At 39.7% G+C, this 23,682-nt stretch overlaps 1 protein-coding gene across 1 annotated transcript in view; it reads left to right on the plus strand.

Moving 5' to 3' along the window:
* The window catches only part of LOC125893322 (zinc finger protein 236-like), a 73,277-nt gene that overhangs the window by 16,426 nt on the left and 33,169 nt on the right, over nt 1-23,682 (plus strand). Inside the window, exons 7-18 of the mRNA XM_049583913.1 lie at nt 5,201-5,323; nt 6,289-6,462; nt 7,360-7,537; nt 7,956-8,228; nt 10,198-10,401; nt 10,629-10,761; nt 12,388-12,648; nt 12,754-12,986; nt 14,034-14,135; nt 16,614-16,756; nt 17,394-17,497; nt 23,437-23,588. Coding sequence (XP_049439870.1) covers nt 5,201-5,323; nt 6,289-6,462; nt 7,360-7,537; nt 7,956-8,228; nt 10,198-10,401; nt 10,629-10,761; nt 12,388-12,648; nt 12,754-12,986; nt 14,034-14,135; nt 16,614-16,756; nt 17,394-17,497; nt 23,437-23,588 — 2,080 coding nt within the window. The remainder of the gene's footprint in view (nt 1-5,200; nt 5,324-6,288; nt 6,463-7,359; nt 7,538-7,955; nt 8,229-10,197; nt 10,402-10,628; nt 10,762-12,387; nt 12,649-12,753; nt 12,987-14,033; nt 14,136-16,613; nt 16,757-17,393; nt 17,498-23,436; nt 23,589-23,682) is intronic.

Consider the following 23,682-nt stretch of genomic DNA (forward strand, 5'->3'; position numbering starts at 1 on the left):
CCATATCTTCTAATCTACACACTCATCTTAAACCCAGCTGCCACACACCCGTTATTATGACGGTGATAACACCTTACTGGAGCTCCTTCATACGCCCTCACGTTTTCACAAACACACTTCAGATGCATCCTTTCTTAGTTCAGCCACCTTTCTTCACAGACATCCTCCATTTCATATAAACAATCTCTGTCCCCTGACTTATCCTTCTCTTCACCAGTGGGTTGCCTCTCATGGAAGTGCAATCAACTTCCCTCATGTTTTTTTTTTCTTTTTCTTTTATTTTCGTGGCACTCAACATTCACACTTGCTCTTATGGGTTTTTTCCTACTGCACCCACACTCACTATTCACTTTTTGACAAGTAGCATCATTTAAAGCTTTGTTTTCCACCCACCACTTGCTGTCATTTCTGTCATAGATGTCAGTGGTTCTATTTTCAATTTCCCCTCTCTTACATCAGCATCTTACTCATCTCCGCTTAATTTCTAGGATTCTCCAAAATAAGTCGAAACTCCCAAGATCTGCCAAACCCATTCAGATGTCCCCTGCCCTGAACGTTAGCTTTCCCCAAGGCAATTTCAGCAAACTCTGCTGTTTAAAATAAATGAATAAATAAATAAAAGTCAACACTGCTTCCCCACCATTTCAGATTCAGTGGTGGACTAAACTGTACTCAACACTACTAACACTTGGGGATTGACAGACTTTCTTAAGTGATTTTCAACCAGGTCTGTGTCATCATGGTGTGGGGAGTGTGTGCGTATGAACAGTGTTTGGCTTTACCCCATGCCGTCACTGTGAGTTAAAATTTGTCAGATGACGCAAAATGTGTTATTTTGCATCATCTGGCATATTTGGCTGGTGGACAGACGGGAACCTCCAGGAGCTGGAGTAGCACAGGAGTTGCCTTAACTCTGTTTATCTGCACATGCTCCCTACGCCGTGGCTACACAAACCCAGCTAAAAATAGGCAGAGTGTCCCTTTAAGAGGGATAGCATGTATTAGTGCATGCCTGCTTTGCATTATCCACATCATGATACGATAAATCAAGAGCCATCAGGTGGTGATATTCACAAGTGAGCAGTTTCTCACTCCTACATACTGTGTGTTATTATAGATCATAATAAATGACTCTAAGGGGTGTTAGTACTCGACATTAACTATAAATGAAAGTGCACACTCTTGAGCATTTTCCAAGTTAATAACAGGAACTGGTATTTGACTCACCAGCAGAGTCGTAAATATCACTAGTCTGCTCAACTATTGATAAACAAAATACCAAGAAAAGGGCAAATATATCCATTTAACCTTTACTTCTTTATAAAACTGTATACATTGATATAGCAGCTCCTCATGCCTAGAACACTAACAAGAGCAAAGAGAGAGGTTTATGTCTGGCATCCACTATTTACAACCACAACTACAATATGTTTTCCCTGCTTGAGACACATTATACAACTCTGGCACTTAATCATCCTCTGCATTACTGAAGAAAGACTAAAATCAGTATTGTTTCATATTTAAGGTGATATGCGTACTATAATCTCAGCTGATCATTGTGTGAAACTGAGTCCAGAATCCAAATAAAGCTGATTTAATAGACAGTAGCCAGTCTAATCCCCCAGTCCTTGTAAAGGTGTGTTCACACTGGACCTATTTTTTTTTTTTCGCTAGCGATGAGTTTACATACAAAGTCAATGCAAACGGGTGATTGAGCGTATATACGCCCAGGAGAAAAATCGCTTGGGCTCCGAGCGACAGCGACAGAGCGATTTTTTGCTCGTCGCTTGAGATGAGAAATCTCATCTGGAGCGGTATTTCGCTGGGTCCTGTCGCTTGCAGCTCAACGCTGATTGGCTGCCATAACCCCGGAATCCCGGGAGGTTCTTGACTGTCATGACATGTCAGCTTCATTAAAAGTATAGCTGCAAATTAAAAGCTACAATAGATGTAAAAACACACAGACACAATGCATCTGTGATCAGTCCCCTAATTTAATTTTAACAATTTTTTCAATCTTCTCTAATTTCTCGTTTTATTTTATGGAAGTGATCAATGTAAGTGCACTTGTCCTAGAGCCGCCACAAAGGTTTTTATAATGCAAATAACTCTGAGATAAAACCTACAAGCTTCTCTTCCTATGACTTTGTATGTGTCTTGTATGTTTTCTGAAGCCTTTGGGCCCTGTTTAGATGGTCTAAAGTGGACGGCGGAGGGTCCATAATCCATGTCGCAAGTGTCATTGCTATTTAGATGCAGACGCAGTTGTCATTTTCACGCCCTGCGCCCTCGTCGTCTAACTAGCAAATGAACTTGCGCTTCTCTGGGTGTGCTGGTCTAAAAATGAGGAGTGGTCAGGCGCAGTCATGGCGTGTTGCTAGGTAGATGACGTAAAAAGCAAATGCATCAGTGACCAACAAAAACCTGGTCTAAAGTCAACAGCGCAGTATTTCGCTGTTAAACAAGTTAGTAATATGAGTCTCCAGGCGGGTGCACAACACGCGTGCACTCTGCTCAGACACACACGGAGCAGCCACACATATGCAAAAGATAACAAATAAAAATATGATTACAATGTAAAAGGTTATTATTGTGCACATTAAAATATTTATCAGAAACATGTCTTAATGGTCAGTCATCAATCAGAATGATCTAATCGCAGTAATAATGATCATCATAATCTGAGAGGTCCAAGATCGCAGTGTCCGAATATAAGGAACTGCAAGCAGACCTCCACGGGCTGATGATGCATAGCCTGTAAAATGAACTTGTCTTTCCCAATTGTGATCATTTTGGCATGTAAATCACAAAATCAAAGATTTTGATAAACTTTATTATGACATAAACACAACAATAACCAGCTTCTGTGAACTAAAAACGCAAACTTATAGCCCTACAAGTAGACTACAAATGTATATGTTAAAAAAAAGCTTTTAGAACGTAAAACTGAAGATCATCTTGTCAGGAGGAGGAGGAGGATGACCCCAGCTCCGCAGCCAGTGCGCAGCCAGACCAGACGGTCCGGGTGCAGCCACGAGACCAGCCCTTCCTGCACCTTCAGGCGGGCGGGTTCAGGATGCTGGAGAGGGAGCTGGGCTCTCTAACCTCCCGGGTTAAAATAAAATAAATTGAATAATTTACAATTTGTTGACAGCGTTTCTCTCGTGCGCGCATGCGCTCTCTCTTTCTCTCTCGCAGTCTCACTCTGTTTCTTTTCTTTTGACTTTTCTAAGATGACAGATGCTGAACATATACTCTCTATCTGATGCTGTGGCTGTTTGTGGTTGGCTGAGAGGGATGTGAACTTACTAGATTGCAGCTGTGTTAATCAAATCAGGTTGGGTTTCCATTACGTGTGCCAAACGGTGCCATTCCCCTTTGATCTGCCATCAGATGTGACGGGACAGTCGATACAGAGATACATTTATCGTCTCCTCAGCTGTAAAACGCTCACTCTTTCTAGTTGGTAGGTCCGCCATCTAACTAGCTCTCCACCGTGCGCCTCTTTTAAAGGGAATGAGAGGTGACACTCTGATTGGCTTATTGAATGATACGCCCAAAACACACCCATGACTAATTCACAGAGTAAGTCCAACCCTTTTAGACTCTCTGCCATGGCGCCCAGCCTGAAAATGCGCTGTCTAACTAGCAAGTGACTGGGACACGCCCATGCGCTGCACGCCTGGCACTTTGCGTTTTAGACCATCTAAATAGGGCGCTACAGCGATAGATGCATTGGCGCTGTCCATGGTGCTTAAGGACCGCCAGGATTACAGCGCCCCTCCAAGCGCCGCAACATATGTAACTTCATTGTTTATGCTGCCCGTGTGCTCAGAAGCACACCAAAAATGCATCTGAGTAATTTCCGAGAAGTTATGATAAAATAAAAAAAATATTACAGACTATAGAATAGGACTGACAACCTCTCCAGTGTCTCATGTCAATTAATTAACACTATTTGTCGGCTTTTTATAATTCCTTTTTTTTTCTCTTTTTGCTGCTGCGCTGTGTCTCCAGCTGAAAGTGGTGATTTGCTAAATACATTCTACAATAATAAATTAGATTAACTTTTGGTAATAATATTGTTGGCTATATTACGTATTTTAATAAAAAAATAAGAATAAAAGAAATAAACACCGAAATAATTAGTGGAAACTTTTTTTTTTATTGATACTCCTCCTCTCTGACACACACACACACACACACACACACACAGAACACGTGACTGAATGAATGAATGAACATTGGAAGCGGTTCAGCTGCTCAGTACAAAATGGTTTTTTATTGACCGTATGAATGGTTTTGTTTTCAAATAAATATTTGGAAACGAAAATGTATGCCTTGGTGTACTTTTACAGAGTTTTGCAATATGTATAGCCTACCTGTATGTATCAAAATGTATAATTTTCAGCAGCGCTCTGCCGTGGTCGGAGGTATAAATGCTCAGAAGTCTAGTGTGTAACATTTTTGTAACTTAAAGGCTTCAGAAAACAGACATACAGTAGTCACAGTAGTAACAGTCATAGGAAGAGAAGCTTGTAGGTTTTATCTAAACAGAGTTATTTCCATTATATATATATTCCATTTCCGGCTCTAGGACAAGTGCACTTACATTGATCACTTCCATAAAATAAAACAAGAAATTGGAGAAGATTGAAAAAATTGTTAAAATTAAATTAGGGGACTAATCACAGATGTATCTGTGTGTTTTTACGTCTATTGCTGCTTTTAATTTGCAGCTATACTTTTAATGAAGCTGACATGTCATGACAGTCAAGCACCCTCCCCCCCTCCCTGAAATTCCCTGCTCCCTTCAATGACGTCATCAAAGCGAAAAAGTGAGTCTGTTAACAGATTTCTGCCACATTGACAAGCGGTTGCAACTGAGCGATGAAGCGATATCAAAGGGGCGAACCGAGCGACAGTGAAAAAAAAAACAGATCCGGTGTGAACACACCTTAACTGAATTATTTCCTTAGCGGTTAAAGCAGGAATATCACTTGAGTTCCACCACCTGAAATCTGCATCCATGTCCAGACACTTAAACTCAATTTGCTTGAGACTGTGATAGGTATAGATGATATTATCATATATTTTTCTCTGAAATACAAAATTTTGATTTCAGTTACTAGAATGAGTCACTGGCAAAACAAATCCAGCTAGGGATAATGTCTTGTATGTGTTTCGTGTTCTCTTACAGACTAAAGGTGTACCGCTATTCCCGTGTATGGACTGCAGTTGTGTATTTAAGAAGCTGGGGAGCCTGAACGCCCACATCAGCAAGATGCACATCTCTGTGATCGAGGTTCCCTCCAGCACTCCAGTAAGAGAACAGCGTGCAGAACACAAGAGCAAAAAGATCGTTACACTTAATTGGTATCCACTTAGAGTATATTAAAGGTCATGTTGAATATTTTGACCTTGGTAAATGAGGTTAATAATTTCAATAAACTTATTCTTGGGAATTAAAGGTATACTTTAGCTCATGAAAGAGACCATATAGTTTAAATATGTAACTACTGCAAACAACTTTGCCATCAAGATTGTTAGGAGCCTCTATGTAACTGTATCTTCTTACAAATCCCTGCTTTTTGATTTTCTTCTCGATAATGAAGCAGGTTATTTCAGTACCTCCACCATTTCCCTTTGTCTAAAACTGAAAGCTTCAGCTTTATTCACACTAAAAGATCAGCACACTCTTCCAGTTTTATGAATTTATGTCTAAAATGTAGCACAGAGCATGCCAGTCTTCTCAGGCAGTGACAGCTTTTCTTGTTTACAACAATGGTGATAATATGTCAACATTACTTGGTAATTAGCTGGTGATTTATTACTAATTATTGTTTCCAGTTTAGTGATGGTAAAAGGAAGTGGTGGACTCAGGCTGTGTGAGGGGCAACGGATTAAAAAGGGCACTGACTGCATGCGATGGAGCAGAATGTTGAAAAAGAAAAAAGTCCACCGATGTTAAAATGCTTCATGTCAATTATCCTTTTGACAAACTAACCTTTATATACTGTATGTACCTGAAGGCACTGTCTGCATATATTTCATTGTCTTTTTGGTGGGATGCATGATAAATCAAAGTGGCAATGATTCACACAGATGTAGTCACTGATTAACATTTTGTTCAATAATGCCCAACACTCGGTTAATTTCATGCTCCAGAGAGCCCCTGTTATAAGTTAGTTAGCTTTCAAATTCTTTTTGAACAGCCTTTTGTCAAATTGCTCCTCGTCGTCTTCTTCTCTCCTTCTCGCTCCGCTTCCCCCTCTTCTTCTCCCCTAGGAGCCCGAGACGACAGGTCAGGCCCCTGGGGGGTCAGAGGGCGGCGAGGGGGTGACAGATGTCATCCAGCAACTTCTAGAGCTGTCTGAACAAGTCAGTGGGGAGACACCTCAGCCCCAACCACCAGAGCCAGCTATTGCCATGGAAACTGCAATCAACCAGGACATCCTGCAGGTGAAAGGAGCAATGGACATTCACCCACTCTAAATAAATTAGATGATCAGAACAAATGTCAAGAGTATTCAGGGCCCTATAGACTGACTGCCTCACACCTTAGCCACAGTATGTGATTCAAATATCAGTCTTAAAGCCATACATTTAACAAGTGCACCACTTCAGCTCATACCCCTCAGTGTGACATGTATTTATGAAGATCTGAGGATGGTCAAAATGTCCTCATTTAGAAATTTTTTTGTCTTCCTGTATGTATGAGGGGCTAGCAGTTAGGCACAGGAGCACACAGTCACAAATGCACAGCTACACACACGCTTGCACACAACTCAACAGGTTAGGGAAGACCTCAAAAAGTTAGTGGAACCATTTATGTGGAAATGATTTGTATGGAAATTGGAGGACCTCCGGTGGGAATATATTTGGCCACAGTGAGGGAGATGAAAGGAGGAAAGTTTTCTATAAACTCAACAAAAAGTCTCTGAAATTTGGGTTTAAAACCAAATGATATTCGATATTCTTTCACATTGCTTTCTTTCGGTGACTGAGTGGCAGTATTTTGGCAGTGATGATAGCATGAGCCAGCCAGGAGAAAGAAGACAGTAGAATGAATGATGAATTTGTACTAGGAATTTCAGAAATGATTTCTGCTGGAGAGTTGAATAGAAACTCTGCTTTCAACACATATGGATGTGATCATCAGTGAGCTTTGGCTCTGGACCATGGCTTTATGTTTGTGTGTCTTATCTTGTCAATATTTGCTACTATTTCTAGCAAAACATAAAATTGTCAAATATAAAGTAATAACTCTCTTGAAATTGAGAAAACATTGTAGTTTGATGTACATGAAAGCATTTTTAAGCTGTTGTGTTTGAGCAGGTTTCTGTTCTGTTTCTGTAGCAAGCTCTGGAGAACAGCGGGCTGAGTGTGGTCCAGCCGCAGAGCGATGCCACATCCAGAGAGTCACAGAACCAGACCACTGAGGGCACCACTGTAGAAAGCAAGAAAGTACAAGGTCCTGACAAACCGGCCAGGGAGAAGAAAAGGAGCATTTTCAAGAAACCTATACAAATGCCAGGTTGGTGTTGTATTACAGAACATTTACACAAGCATTATATCACAGTCAGAATCTCTGTGTGTAAATGTAAACCATGTTGGAGAAAAAGACTACTCTGTAAGGCACAAAATAATCTGGCAATCATCATTTTTATAACTGATTAATCAGTTCAGTTATTTGCAAAGTAAATATACTAAACATTTGCAGTGTGATAAAAACATTTAAAAGATTTGGTGTTCTTATCTGCATTTATATAATTAGAATGATTTCTCTCTCTACTGGCTGCTGTTCAAAGTAAATAAGAAAATCTGTCATCTCTCTTTTAATGATTTACAAGGATAATAAATTATTCTTAATGAAAACATCTTTCAGTTGCAGCACCAAAGCTATCGACTGACAGAAACACTGGACAGCTGCCTCACTCTGCCTTCCTTTCCAGGCTCCATCAGGGAGGAGAATGGTGTCCGCTGGCATGGCTGCCCATACTGCTCCAAGGAGTTCAAGAAACCCAGCGACCTCGTCCGCCACATCCGCATCCACACTCACGAGAAGCCTTTCAAGTGCAAACAGTGCTTCAGAGCTTTTGCTGTCAAGAGTACCCTCACAGCACATATGAAAACGCACACAGGCATCAAGGCCTTTGAGTGCCAGTGCTGTCTCAAGTGCTTCTCCACTTCTGGTAGCATGAAAGTACACATGCGTCTGCATACAGGTGAGAAGCAGGTCCACTTCATGAAAGGGTTACATTTAAAGCCAAATTAAGTTAAACATTTGAAAACACTTCATCACTTTACTGGATTACTCGTCATGTTACATTTATATGCCAGCTTCAGAGATTGTATATGAAGATGGACAACGCGGCTCCACTTTCCACTGCACAAAAATGAAGCAAAAATTATCGTTATATACATTGTTGCCATCTTACAGCCAAAATACATGGGACACGGTTGTGGCGTGTCACATCTGTCACTGTGTGCCCACAGCAGATCATGTCCGTTGTAATCAACTGAAGCTGCTACACTGACTGAGGAAGCTGCACTTGCCCGTGTGGGCACCATGCTGCTCAATGTCACTTTATTATATTTATGAGGCTGGTATATTTATTTTCCTCTATGTGCAGCTCCACAGCCCTCCAACAGGTAAAAACTACATAGAACTGTGTAAAAAAAACAAGCACAGCCTGTTTAAAATTGATCGAAATGAATACCTCATTGTACAAGAGGCTGAAAGAACAGAGCAACCACGTGGGTGCTTTTACAGTTCACATTATAATAAATCAGTAAAATCAGATCTGTTAAAATGATCCATTTAGTTCAGTACCATAGTCTCATTAATACTGAAGTCTAGTTAATATAGTCCATACGCTTCCAAACCCTACATAACCATCTGCATTGTCACTTGGCAAAACTCGGTACACACACAGAAGGACCCGTGACCCCTACATGACCCATCGCGTCCATGCCCATATATTTCGGCTGTTAGTTATATGGAGCCAGAGTGTGCACAGTAGTGTCTGGAAAGTGAAGCCACAGCATCAGGTTTCCACTTACACACCCATCCGCGAACAGTGCCATTGATCACCAGCACACCGATTGACGTACACCTGTCGATCATGACGTCAGACCCCCCTTTAAAAGCCTCAAATAACAAATTAAAACTGAACTTATTAGAAAAATGAACACTTGGACATACCGTTGCATGATTAAAACTACTTAAAATGACTGACACCATGTTTTGAAAAATTATTTTATGTGCACTTGAATTTTTTTGTTTGGCTCATGTCCCATCTGCTAACATGGAGGGGGTGTGGTTTATGAGCTATGCTTTTTTTTGGCTTCACTTCTGGGGAGCTGTCATGTTGTCCATCTTTATATACAGTCTATGGCCAACATAATCAGTATACACGTAAGTGAAAGGAGGCATATATGAGCTTTCAACATTATGTTGTCAGTTTCCTGTCAGCCTCTGTCATTCAGTATTTAGTTATATGTTATGATAAATTATGCCATAAATGACAAAAGCTGGACCTGTGTAAATATAGTGCTGCTGCTACAGCTAGAGCAATCATTTGCACTCATGTTTGCAATCATTCTGTATTTGCTTCTTATAAAGAAACTACCTTAAAGAATTATCCCCTGGACATGAAATGTCAGCATTAGTGTGAATAAACAGAACTGTAACAGTTAAATTATTATGTGCATCTGTGCATTAGTTTTTGTCTTAAATTGCTATGTAATAGCCCTTTCTTTGTTAGGTGTTTACTTTAGCTTTGGTTATGTGTTAGCTCTAAGCTAAGGCTCTTGATAGATTTGTTCTCAGCTGTATTTCTCTAAGACTTTGTGCTTTTACGGTTTCATATTGTTGTCACTTTTCCATGTACTGTAATTTGGTTTCATAGAAATATATATTGTCTCCTGCTAACTAAAAGGCTTTGTAACCTTTTGTAGACAAAAAATTAAATAAAGCTATATGAGCTTGCTTAAATTTTTTGTTTATGTGTGAGTTTCATATTTATTTAGACTGGCTTAGGGATAGTGAATTCTGATGTAAGTTGTGTAATATGTAGCTTATTTTTAGAATCTTTTGACATTTTTATGTAAGCACATACCGGTATGTCAGAATCAGTCTAATTCTCTAAATACTAATTCTCCAAAAGTGCCGTTTCTCCTTGCTTTTCCCAGGTGTACGTCCTTTCCCCTGCCCTCACTGTGACAAGATCTTTCGTACATCAGGCCACAGGAAAACACACATTGCTTCTCACTTCAAAAGCTTGCAGCAGAAGAAGCACAAGTTTCCCCGAAAAACCAACAAAGCCAAAGTTTCCAAGAGTAACCTACCTCTGCCTGACATCCCCTTGCAGGAACCCATCCTCATCACTGACTTTGGTAAGAGCACGTGATGACAGACACGTGTATACGCATGGGGTTGTGTTACATCTGTGTTCACAATTGTATACACATACTCGTTCAGTTGTCCTTGGGATGAAGTTGAATGCATTATTCAGCAGTTTTCTTTTCTTTGTGTTACTTCATGTGGGCTGCGTGGCTCTGCACAGAAATGAAATGTCTTTTTAAACAGAACACATGTTGCTTGTTCACGTGTTGCCTAACAGGCCTCATCCCATCCCAAAATCCTCGCTTGGCTTTTCAACAGTACCTTGAGGTGGTGGGCAGTGACCGGCCATACAAGTGCCAGTTCTGTAGCAAGGCCTACAAGAAATCAAGCCATCTAAAACAGCATGTCAGGTAAAGCCTCTTCATTTTATGTCCACCACAGAATGTAACAGGGTTGAAGCAGTATGAGTGCCTGTACAAGTATTTTCTAATTAATCTGCTGATAGTTGATACGTTTCCTTCACATACATGATATTAAATAAAATTAGTTTTCTGAGAGACCGAATTCTAGGTGGTACAGTGGTACTGAATGTTGCGTTAATGGATAATATGACTAAAGGGATTTATACAGAGAACAAAATGGGCCCAAGGATTGAGCCTTGGGGAACACCACAGATCAGTGGGGCCGTCAAAAAGAGGCATAACCAACAGCTACTGACTGGTTCTGTTTAACAAGTATAACCTTAACCGGTCAAAGTAACCATCCCTGATGCCAACTCATGTTTTTCTGGTCATTTCTGGTGGATGAACCCACCGATGGTGGTTAAACCCTTTCCACCACTCCCATACCAAAATTTCTATTTGAATATTTGGCCAAGAGAAAGACAGTTTATCATTAGGGTGTCCCTCACCACAGGTGTCTAACAGAAAATAGATTCACCTATATGCAGGCTATCCGTGGAGTCTTAAAAATGATTAAAAGGTGATAAATCAATTAAGCCACAAGTAAGACCCTTAAAACGTATTAAAAAGTCTTAAACACCATTTTAAATATTGTAGCTTGTTTTCAGTCTAAATATTTGTGCAAAGAGGTTCTATGCTGCAGTTGGCAATTTTACTTTAGGTTATGAGTTTGGCATATAAAGAAAATATGGAAGGTGGGATGAAATTGAAGCGAGGCAAGAGAGGGTGAGGAGACAGAGGAGAGTAGTTGGTGGATAGAGGAGAAGCAGCTGGGTGGTGTTTATCAAATCAACCTATTAAACTACTCTTATTATTGGAAATCAGACACTGTATTTAAAGGGAGACATCTACCATTACATCACTAGATGGTTTTAATACCTGACGTAAATGAACAGTACAAGGTCTTTGTTAAAGTCACTTTAAACTACCCCCGTCAGTTGAAACAGGATATTGAAACAGCGACAATAAGAATGATTAATAGCCTAATCACTCAGCTTCTCTTACCTATGTATCTCCATTGAATTTTCTAGCCTATGCATTATGACAGACTTGCAGCATCTGTCCTCCTTTCAATATCGAGCGGTAATCTAAATAATGGGGCTGTCATCCTTGCAGATGGCTACGCCTCTTCATTCGCCTTTGTTGTCAACAGATTTAGATAAATGGCTCGAATCTCAAACAGAGGACCCATATCTGTCACTAGTGACAGTTCCCTTGATTCACTGATAAACCAGCAACAGCATAAATACATAAAATGTTAGTGAATTTGATTCAAATTGGCCAAGTAATAAACTGTCCTGACAGTTCACACCGACTATGCATAGTAACTTTCCACCTTGGAGAGATAACAATGTTTACTGTTCATTTTGTTTGTCCTCTGAAAAATGTTAGGTTTTCAGTACATAATATTACTACACTTTAAATCACTTCAATTATCATTAACTCTCAAAAAGTCATATTTGACTTTGCATGTTTTATTATATAAAATACTTTGTCTCCCACTTTAAACTTAATACTGAAACTGCAATGTCATGTCTAAGTCGCTTAGCGTTCCCATCATTCTGTCATCCTAAGGTCTCATACAGGAGAAAGGCCGTACAAGTGTGTGCAGTGCAGTCGAGGTTTCGCCTCCTCAGGAGTCCTCAAAGCTCACATCAGGACCCACTCAGGCCTAAAGGCATACAAGTGCCTGATGTGCGACACAACGTTCACCACCAGCGGCAGTCTGCGACGCCACATGACCACCCACAGTGACCTGCGACCTTACATGTGCCCCTACTGCCAAAAGACCTTCAAGTCATCACCCAACTGCAGGAAGCACATGAAGACACACAGGTTTGAAACAATGTTTTGAACAAAGCACAGTATCCTAGTAAATATATAATAATACACTAAAGTCTAAAATCTAAGCTCCTGCTTTTCTTGATTTTGCCAAACCAGGTATGAACTGGCCCAGCAGCTGCAGCCCCAGTCAACAGATGATCCCTTAGGAGGGGGCACGGTGGCCCATGACATACAGGTGGAAATAGATGGAGATACCCTCCAGCAACCAACTGCTACATCAGCAGAGCAGCAAAGTATGCTGGGACTGGGCCAGACAGAAGTTGTGAATGGAAGTCAACAAGTGACTTTGGAGGCACCTCTGACTGACCAACCCCTTGTACAAGGAGAAGGTAAACAGTAGAGGGGCAAGAGTGGGCTGCCAGCAGTGCTATATCATAGATGAAGTGAACAGGCCTACAGTGTATAGGACAAGAGCATCTTTATGGATTAACTGTTAACATTTGTTGTTGGAAACTCAACCAGATTTCTACCAAAAGGAGCAAGAAAAATGTAATGGCAGAAAGATGTTGGATTTGTGCTTTTCTAAAACTACCTCAGTTTTAAAATGCATGTTTTGTGGTCAGGTTCAGTCCTCTTGACCTCAGCGTTCTATATTTAATGACATTTTAATAGTGCATAGACTGACATTTTCCCTCCATACAAATGCAGCACATTGTTAAAATGTAAAAGAAGAGACAAGTCCATAGAATACAGTATTTTCACATTGTTCCCAAATGCAGCAGCTACAGCAACCAAGCTACACCTTATCTAACCTCTATTTTTTTCTCACGGTTATAAAGTATTTTTTATTTACTTTTATTATAAACCTTTTATCAGTTTGCACAGTTTCATGACTATGCAGGATGAATTGTGTAGTTTATATAAGAATATAAGGATTCATAAAGATGTAGTGTCCCATGGAAGTGCAGTGGGCAAACACCATCAAACATGGAAACAGAAATAATGACAAGAGCAGAGCAGTTACACTAAGTAGTGTGCTGTTCAAGTACTTTTTTAGAGGGAAACTTAGGTATTTTTCCACTTGGACCCTATTTTCCTATGTTTTTGTGTCTAAGTGATTAATTGGAAAAAAAGAACATTTAAAATTGCACCAGCAGCAGACGTACATTGATGGTGTGTAATTGCACGAAAGCATTCATTTCAGCCTGTTTCGTGGCTGCCGGCTTCAGCACTCTCGCTCAATACTGGACCAGTTTCAAAAATGCATGATATAAATGATATAAAAACATGGGGAAACAGGATCCAGGTTAAAGTTTCCCCAAGTGTCCCTTTAACTTTACCTAGATGTAGAAACATTTAAATGTCCTCCCAATCAATCTTTCTTTCTTTTTTTAAATAACTTGTGTTGCTGTGCAATTCTTTCTCTGTGATGACAGATTCGTATGTGACTACCCAACATGCTTTGCCTCAGAATATCAGCCAGTTTGAGACACCAGCACTTCCTCAGCCTGCCTTTGACCAGCAAGCTCTAACACAAGGTGCAAAAACACACGCTTTCTGCCTTACGATTTCACTCATGGAAGCATCTTCGTCTGTTTTTTCCTTGCAGAATCGGTTTTTAAACTATTGTGTCCCTAATGCGTGAGAATACACAATTGAGTGTGTGCTTATCTATGACTAATAAGTAGAAAGTCCTTGTGTACTATTGTACCAAACATATGTCTTCTGATTGAACAGTGAATAGACAATGAGTTGTAGCAAGTCATTATCTTTCCAGTAATTACCCTGCAGTGTTTATTGTTAATAGACTGTGCAGTGTGCAAATGTTGCCCTCAAGAATCCACCTTTGTAATGAAATCTTTTGCTTTAGATTATCGTCAAAAAGAAATCAATTAAAAGAAAAACAACAATGATAGAATGAAGTTTCTGTCAGCTTTACTCATCTGTCAAAGGAGACAGCAGATGTTGGTTGAGGGGTGAAGCCATACTTACTGAAATTCTCACAACTGTGAATTGAGTCAGAGAGATACAAGAAACTTTCACAGATGGTGCACGTGACATCTCCATTCTTTCTTCCCTCTACTTTGCATAACTCGTAATCCAGTGGAGTGCTTTCAAACATATGGTTGCTCCTTTACTCCCACCAACTAACTCAACAAGTTCCCACCACAGGTCCCAGCCAGTTGGCATAACTGACTGTTATTGTTGGCAGCCTGGATTCTGTGGAATCACAATAATGGGCAGTGTAGCACACTGACAGCAAACATCTGTCAGGCAGAAATACCTTTCCCATTCCCTCAGAAGGCACTAAAGCCTTTTTATCTGCTCAGAAAAGACCTGGAATTTCATCATGTTAGAGACGAGGCCATATGGCCTCGAGTACCATCAAAGCTTCATGGGCACAAAACATGTGCCTCAATAAGAGAATACTTGAGCAGCTAATCATATTTTAACTCCCAGTTTACCGCTGCCATGTGTAACATATTATTATGTTCTATCAGTGATGCCTGAAGTTTTATGTGTTGTTTTGTAAATTTTAACTTACTTTGTTTGCTCATCACAGGGTCTGGATTTGTAAATTGCTGTAGTTCATGTGTGCACATGCTGTGCTTTGTATGAGGTTCACATAGTGGGTCTGCAGCAAAATTAGTATTTCTTAAACAGCCACAGAATGTTCTGAATAATGAACAACCAGACTGCCAAAGCGCTAACGTTTCAAAAATCACAAAAAGGAGCTTTGACTGTTTTCCTTTGTGCGTTATTCAGTAGTTACTTTTCTTCTGAAATATTCAGTTGTAGGCACAGTTTGAATTTGTTAATTTAAAATCATCCACTTTGAAATGTTGAATAAATTTCAACTGTATAAAAACAGCCTGTCAGTTAGATTTAGACAGAATATGCAAACACAGAATTTCAAAGACAAGTTTTTGTTTTTTCAACCCATAAATAAGCTCCTAGATAAATAATGTAGTTTGGACAGAAGTGTCTTCCCGTGAATGTAATGCAGTAACTTTAAATCACCACAGTGGAAGCTAGTTGCACAATGACAACTAGCAAAAGATACACAGGCCAGACAGCTTACAGCAGACAGCATTGTGAATGATGTACTGCCACTGGGCACAAAAGACCTGTGTTGACTTCTTAAACTGCTCTCTCAACACATTGTTTAGACTACTAAAACACCAAACGGGATGACTTTCAAATGAAGTATGGTCTGAATCTGTCTTCTGGTTCTTTCCTCCAAAACTGCCTCTAATGAATCAGGGATCTACCTAATTATCAAGTTTTATTATTATCACACATAATCACTTGGGAAGGAGCGTATAAAACAATAAATATAGATACATAGAGATATTTGATCCAAAAACTAGTTACTTGTCGACTTATTCTTTTTTCCCCCCCACATGGTTTACACAGAGATTTCTAACACTAACAGACCCAAGGCTCTACATCATCCAGCATCTTTGTGCTGCAGGCTGTAATCCCTCTGTTGTTCAGTCGTCAGTGTCATTAGTCAACAGTTTTAATGGATGATGGCATTGCACTTTAAGTTTAGTAATTTAAAATCAATTAAAACCATCCTCCCTGCAGACGGGCCAAGTTTCTGCCTGCTGTTTTGCTGTGTTGTGCAGAGATGTGATAAACATGCATGCACACACAAATTTTGTAGGTGCCAGTTATTATTTTTGCTAGGAGAAAGATTTGTGCCTTATTGACTTATTAACTGCATTTGTTGTAGACTCACTTTTGCTCATAAATGCTGTCTCATCAGGTATTTTGCCTCCTGTAGGTTTAGTGTTAGTGTTTTTATTTTAATCCATCCATTGCTTATAACTGCAGTACAGTATCTTTCATTCATATGTGTAATTTAAAGTTTTGTAGCCAAAAACTGTTTTGCTAAAGCCATTTTATTTCCCAGTTCCTTATAAAGTCAGTATTTCAGTCAGCCAGTGCTAGCACCACTGAATCTGATCCATAACTCAAGAGACTGATTATTCTTTGCCAACTCCCTCCAGGCTTCACCATCACTGAATCGAGCTACAATCAGTCCCAGTTCTCCACCGTCCAGCAGCTGCAGGATTCCAGTACCCTGGAGTCTCAGGCCCTGTCTTCCAGCTACCACCCCCCGAATCTGCTCCATGTTCCCAGCGCTGAGGTGGTGAGTCCTGGGCCTCCACATGTGCCCTTAGCCCTGGACTTCAGTTCTCAGATGTAGAAAGTGGATATATTCACAGCATCAGAGTTATATTTAAAACCGAGTTCAGAATTTCCACCACAGACTCCCTTTTAGAGTAGAGAATTAGATCAAATTTTGGAGCAAGTAGCTGCATAGATTTGCTTATTGATGGTACAAGAACTGATCTTCCTGCAATTATAATGGAAACTCAGTGCACTGGAATATAGATAGAGCTAATTTACTGACTCATGAAAAGATCTGCTTAATTAATGGCCTGGCTTTATCATTAATATGTAGTTCACTGGCTAGCAGGTTTTTATTTCATTGACCTAATTCTCCTTATTTTCTTTACATTTCGGACTTACTACTAACCATCATCTCAAATAACAAATATAAATAGTTTATGAATCAACACATCATGGAGGTAGGATTTATTGCAGGACATGAAACTGAAATTGATCTTTTCATATCAGTAAGCATATAACAGTATTTCCCAAAATGTCCAACTATTGATTTGAAGACCTCTAAACCAAACACAAGACACTGGACCCTAATAATGTCTTGTAAACTATATTTCTGTCTGCATTAAGCTGACTGTATCTTGTTGATTTGTCTTTAGACAAATGGGCTTCTCCAGCAGAGCAGTCAGGATGAGCTTCAGCTCACCACTGAAACACAGGAATACCAGGATGACAGCGAGGACAACAGCAAGAGAGCATACAGGTTTACTTCAGAGTTTTTTCTTTTGTGTGTGTGTGTCCATGTCTGTATATGCCTGTGCAAGTGGCTTTAGAAAGTACCAATTCCAACTCTCTGTAAAAGCAACAGCAGTTGTTATTAGAGCGTCAAGTCATCTGGTTCTTCCTCTGCCATCATCGCACCTGCATTTCCCAAAGGCAATTTTTATATGTCATTCTTACAGATCCTTTTAAACTCTGTCAGAATGGATAGAGCAGTGAACTGTGATGTTATTCCAGCATTTCGGTGGGCACTTTCTCACAATGCTCGTGCCATCTTGTCTTAGTAATTCGGGTTGTACTGAAAAGTGAATCTTGGCCAGTTCTGATGTTGTTTATGCTCTGTTCATTGTCCCCCCCTTTCTCACTAATCATCAAGGCACCTCATAGCTTGATGCTGTCATAGCCACATCTCCCAGCAGACGTAATAGTAACCATGCCATGGAAAGTACCTGTTTTTTTACCAAAGCACTTGGCATTCAGGCCAAAGACTTCACTTGTGTCTCATCAATGCAAAGCATCTTTTTCAATGTGCTCTCAGAGCAGCAAACTAAGGGTAACTCAGGAGTGGAATTCTTTCCACCATTTAGGCCTGATTGCACGTGGCACTCTGGCCTGATGAGCTGAGGTGTTGCAGCGAGGGTTTTCTTTCTAAAAGGTTCTACCATCTTTGGACATGAACTGCGACTCTACTCTTTGTCTTTTCTCTTGGACACCTTTAGGGGTCAAGGAAAAATTGATTCTTAGATGTATCGCAGCTCTCTTGAAAGATTATGTCTCAATGCAGAAAAATGAATAACCAAATTGTGGACATCATGAATGGCTGTAACAATTTTGTAAGGCCGACCTGTACATTCCTATAATAGTTCTGAAGTATCTGAAAGAAGTGGACAGAAAGTACTACCATATGCATTTGAGAGTTACATTCACAATATAAGTATTGTGAATGAAGACGACAGCAAAATCGAGGGAAAGACTCACCAGTCCCAATGCAAGGGTCAGTCTCCCCACGTTGTAACAATTCATGTGAGGGACAAGCATACAGGAAAAGAATGTACTTGCACAGCAGGGTTTGTTTTATTACACTAACATTTAGTTAAACTCCTTATAGCTGTTATTAGCCGATTCCTGTTTTAGCCCATTACTAGTAAAACAAAGCTAGCTAATAACTACTACTATTAGCAGGTAACTTAAAGTTAGAACTCCAGTAACTTGAAATTTACATTCAACCTTCTTTCTTTGCTAACGTGCTAAGCTTGATGCCATTAGTTAATGTCTTACCATGGAGCAAACAGTGGAGTTTTTGTTGATCCTTGATGGACTAAGCTGTAAGTGAGGTCCTCCACGCTGTTCAATCCATGTCTGACATCCCTACTCTTGCGTTTTTGGTTTCAGAGAAGCGAAACAACCTCCTCTGAACTTTGACGATATCTGTTGTTGGACTTGCAGGTTCCATACACACACTATATTGGCATTTTCCCCTGTTCTGAAACTTGACAGGCCTCCTGTGCCTTGTAAGGTTGCTAATGTAGGATCAAACAGTGAACATGTGTGTTGTGTTTACGTTCTAAGCTACGTTATTTCATGAGTTTTGTTGAGGATGGCTGAGGTGGACACAATCCGACTGGCACCACCTGGTTTAAAAGCTAGGGTATAGTTGAATGGAAAATGGTCCTGGAAAAGAACGACACTTTATGCAAGTAAATTCATCTGTTAAAAGTGAGTTTAAAAGTAGCCAGTAATGACACAGTGAGAAAACATTAAGCATGTATAGAAGTCAAACATACTGATGCTCAAGATGCATCAATAATGGCTTTATAATTGCGTTGTAGCTCTCTGAAGTACTTCCAAGAGGTTTAACCAGTGTTTTCATATTGTTTTTATGATCTCTTAACAGCCCCTACCTGTTATATTAGATGTACCACAGAACAGTTTATTACTGTTTGTCGGTTTGCTGGCTTTTAGTTTTCCCTCATTGCAGTGTTTGTATTGTGTTCGTGAGCTCTTTAACATCCAAAAGAGTCTTTTTCAGGGGTTTAAAAGCAAATTAATGATAGGCACCATCATAAACGCAGAGCCCAGGGAAATAAAAGGCATTGTTTTCACCATTCTCAATGACTGCCTTTAATAACCTTACCTGTCTTTGTTACCTGCATCTTTCATTTCAAACTTTTCCCCAGATAAAGCGATACCATTTAGAGACCTCAGAGATGCTTTCATGTATACCCAGGCAACTAAGGTGTAATAATCAGTGTTCAGTTTTAACAACTTTGTAGAAGGTAAAAACCAAGTCTCATCTACATTTGTATGAATTTCTTCTAATTCATGCAGGAGGATTTGACTAGAATGAAATATAAAACAGTAAATTGTCTGCTTTGTCCACAGGGTTCAACGCTAAGGTTTTTTTTTTCACTTGCCCGGTCGGGCAAGTTGGTCAGAGATCTACTTGCCCAAAGTCAGTTTTTACTTGCCCTATAAAAATTGTTTAATTTAAGCGGCTATCAATTAACAAAGACTACAGTTATTTTCATGTTATGTAATCTTTATTCACACTGTATTTATTAATTAAAACAACATATGTCATGTATTGTAGCTTAATTCCTACACAAATACGACAGTGTCAGGGCTTAAAGTGAAAAATGTGTCAGTCATTCTCCGTCTATAATTTTGTGCCCTACTTGAGCCATGCCCACCTCTATTTATTTTTCACCCCTCTCTCCAGTTCTGCTGTATTAACACCGGGTTTAATATATTTTGCTTCCATCTCTCTGCCCTGCTCTACTCTACTTCAGCGCTACTTAGCTCTCTCTCTACTCTACCAGTAGACTACCACATCCACCTGTTGCACAAAACGCACACAGCACTGTTTCCCCTAGGATGGAGTTGTAGCAGTGGAGGTGAAGCACACGCATGAAAAATAATTTTCACATGCATGAAACTTTTTTGTATGCTTGCAAAGCACAGCCTGCTGGGATGTTTCTGTGTATCTACTGGCACCAGAAGGGCTCTTTAGGACTAAGTATATACAGTACATTTGTGCACAGTAATGAGCAGGTGAAATGTCTGTGTAGCTTACATATGAGGTGTCTCAAGATTTAGGAACATACAATTTTATTGAATATAATAAAGTAAAAAGTAACTTGACATGCTGCTGTTTTGTGCTATGACCTATTTAAGTGCTGGAAGTTGTTGCTGAACGCAACACAAGCTCAGCATGAGTGCCGTGTTTGTCTGTGCGTAACAGCAGAATGTTGGTTATTTACACAGTGTCCATAACAATAACTTTGTTAGCTGACAAACTGCACCGGGCTCAGGGTCAGGTTTGGCCAGGAAAATGCGTCCCAAGCCGCTCTAGCGTGATCACCTGTGTGTGTGGCGGAACTCCGCTGTGCGCAATACAGAGAGCAGAGGAGAATTGTTAACGCGTGACCATGTAGAGACAGAAATGACACGATGACATAACACCACAAATAGTATATTGTTATGTTATTATATGAAGCATCCGTCATGCAAAATAATATCAATGGGCGCTGTGGGCAGGACATTATTACACAATGTGTGGCTGTGACTTCAGGCAGAGAGACCGCTGCATCAGAGCACGTTTTAAAATACATTTGTTTTATCAATTAGTTATTAACTTTTACTATTTGTAGCACAATCGGGCAAGTGAGTTGTTAGTTTACATGCCGGACCGTGAGTTTTACTTGCAATCCTTCGGGCAATCCTTATTGTTGAGCCCTGATCCATATCCAATATTTTCCTATGAGTCAGGATTTACCACTCTGACAGGGTGGAACTATGGAGAGGAATGGCAAAAACAATTTTGTCCATTCTCACACACTATATTTTTCTCCTTGACATCAGCTTCATATTTATACAGGTCTAGTGAATGTGGGTGGTAAACATGGGGATGGTTTTTGCCCTACAGTTTTTCAGTGAAGTTTACAGGAAGAAAACAAACAGGCAGGCACACACAAGAAAAGACAGCACTTACATCTGACCTTTGTTTCTCTTTTGAAGTCAAGTGGAATGAGACAAGTATCTGAAGTATCTTTAAGTATCTGAATTAGATACTTAAACTAAAGCTTCAACCAAAAATACGAGATAATGTAGTCAGTATTTTCAACTTTTAGACCCAAATTATAAACCTGTTTTTTCCCATATTTTAAGTCTTTTTTGTTCTCAATACAAAAGTTGTAGATATCCTCCCCAACTTTCTTTTAAAAGGATAGAACTCAAGGTGAATTTAAAAAGTTTCAGAACATCACACAACATAATTATCAGTTGCCCATACCTGCCTATGCACCAAATAAGCAACAGCAAAAGGCGGTGGTGTTTATAGTGAGTGCTGTCCAGAGTTAAAATAAGTGTTGTTTTGATTGGTGTGAGGCAGATGGGTCATTAGTGTAGTTTGAATTCTACATGTTTGAAATCTTTCATCCTGGTTCATGAGTAAGTCCTTGAAGAATTCAGTTTAGTTTGAAATTTAGGGAAGGAAACACAGTCTGACATTTGATAAACATGTGTATACATGCTGTGTTACCGTATCCTTCATAGGAGAGTTGAAAGCTGCTGAACAGATGAAGAGCCATAGATGTGACATTGAAAATAAATTGAAAAGTGCAGCTGGTTCAGTTGAAGGACGTTCATCTCTCTTTCCAGTAAACATAAACCACGCCTTCTGTCAGCCCAGTGTGTTTTGACCTTATCATCAAATGTGGCATCTTGTAGGTGGTGCTGTAAATAACAGCAACAGTTATAGCTGCTGCGCAGCGATGGGTCGGGTCCGGGCATTTTTAGGCAATTTTGAGCAACAAGCAGAAGAATTGGAAGACATTTAGGAATTTAGCAACACAATCTGCCTTTTGCATCAGCTGAGGCTTGAACTCACAACCTCTGAGACTAAGAATCAATTTCTATCTCACTGAGCTAATTAGTCAGTGACAATTCATGTGTAGCTTCACAAATTGACTAAGCCAGACGTGCAGGTTTAGCAGCCATCCATGCATGGAAAAGCAGATTTCAAACCACTGTAAAAAAATTCAGTTATCGAAACAAAAATCTGAAAATACACATATTGCATCTAGACAGCATGGAGATGTTAATATGTCAAAATGGTATTAAATGTTAATGTTAAAATGGTAATTTGTTTGTAACAATGATTGATTTGCTCCATAAGTGAAAAATTGATGTTTAAAATTGCCATTTTTACATTGACTCCAATTGTTCACATTAGAGCAAAATTCAAAATGCTGTCAAAAATTCAATTTTTGAGATAAAATTCTGAAATTTGCCACACATCATCTACCATGACTCTAGAATTTTGTCATTTTTTTCATGAACATTGAAAATGTATTTAGCAAGAATTTGCACGTATGTATTTACAGTACTGTTTACAGTCAAACATTTTGATGCACTGTAGGCTCAATTTTTGATAAATCAAAAATCTGAGAAACAGTTTTTGTAGGACAGTCTGAAGATACTCTGTAGCAAGTTTGGTGTCAATTGAGCAAAAACTGTGGGAGGAGATAGGTTTAAGTTTTACAGTTTTTGAAAAAAAAAAACAGAGTGATGAACTTAATAATTTTTAATAGGTTTAAGTGTACAGACGTTTCTTTAGTATTGGGGCTACAGTTTGGTGAAAGTTGTGAAGTTGTAGCACGTATGGTTGATTTCGTATGGTTGATTTCAAAGTTTTGAACTTTAGACGCTTGCTGTAGCACCACCATCAGGACTATTGGCTTGAATTTTACGATATCTGGCATGAGACCGGACCTTTGTGCAAAGTTTGGTGAGTTTTGACCCATGGGAAGTATGATTTCCTCGGAAGAAGAAAGAAGAAGAAGAATACCTAGGATTACAATAGTGTCCTGGCAGCTTAGCTGCCCAGACCCTAATAATAGGCTTTTTGTTCCTCTTCTTTAGATGCAGTTGGTGTAACAAGGGCTTCAAGAAGTCAAGTCATCTGAAGCAGCACGTGCGCTCCCACACTGGGGAGAAACCATACAGATGTCACCTCTGTGGACGAGCCTTTGTGTCAGCCGGCGTGCTGAAGTCCCATCTCAATACACATACAGGTGAGCTCACTTTATACCAACTGCTGAACAGTCTTCAAGTATCCTCCTACATTAATTACATTTTAGAAACTAAAGCCTTTAAAGGTCACGAACA

This window comes from Epinephelus fuscoguttatus, linkage group LG8 (genome assembly GCF_011397635.1).
Source record: "Epinephelus fuscoguttatus linkage group LG8, E.fuscoguttatus.final_Chr_v1".
Lineage (NCBI taxonomy): Eukaryota > Metazoa > Chordata > Actinopteri > Perciformes > Serranidae > Epinephelus > Epinephelus fuscoguttatus.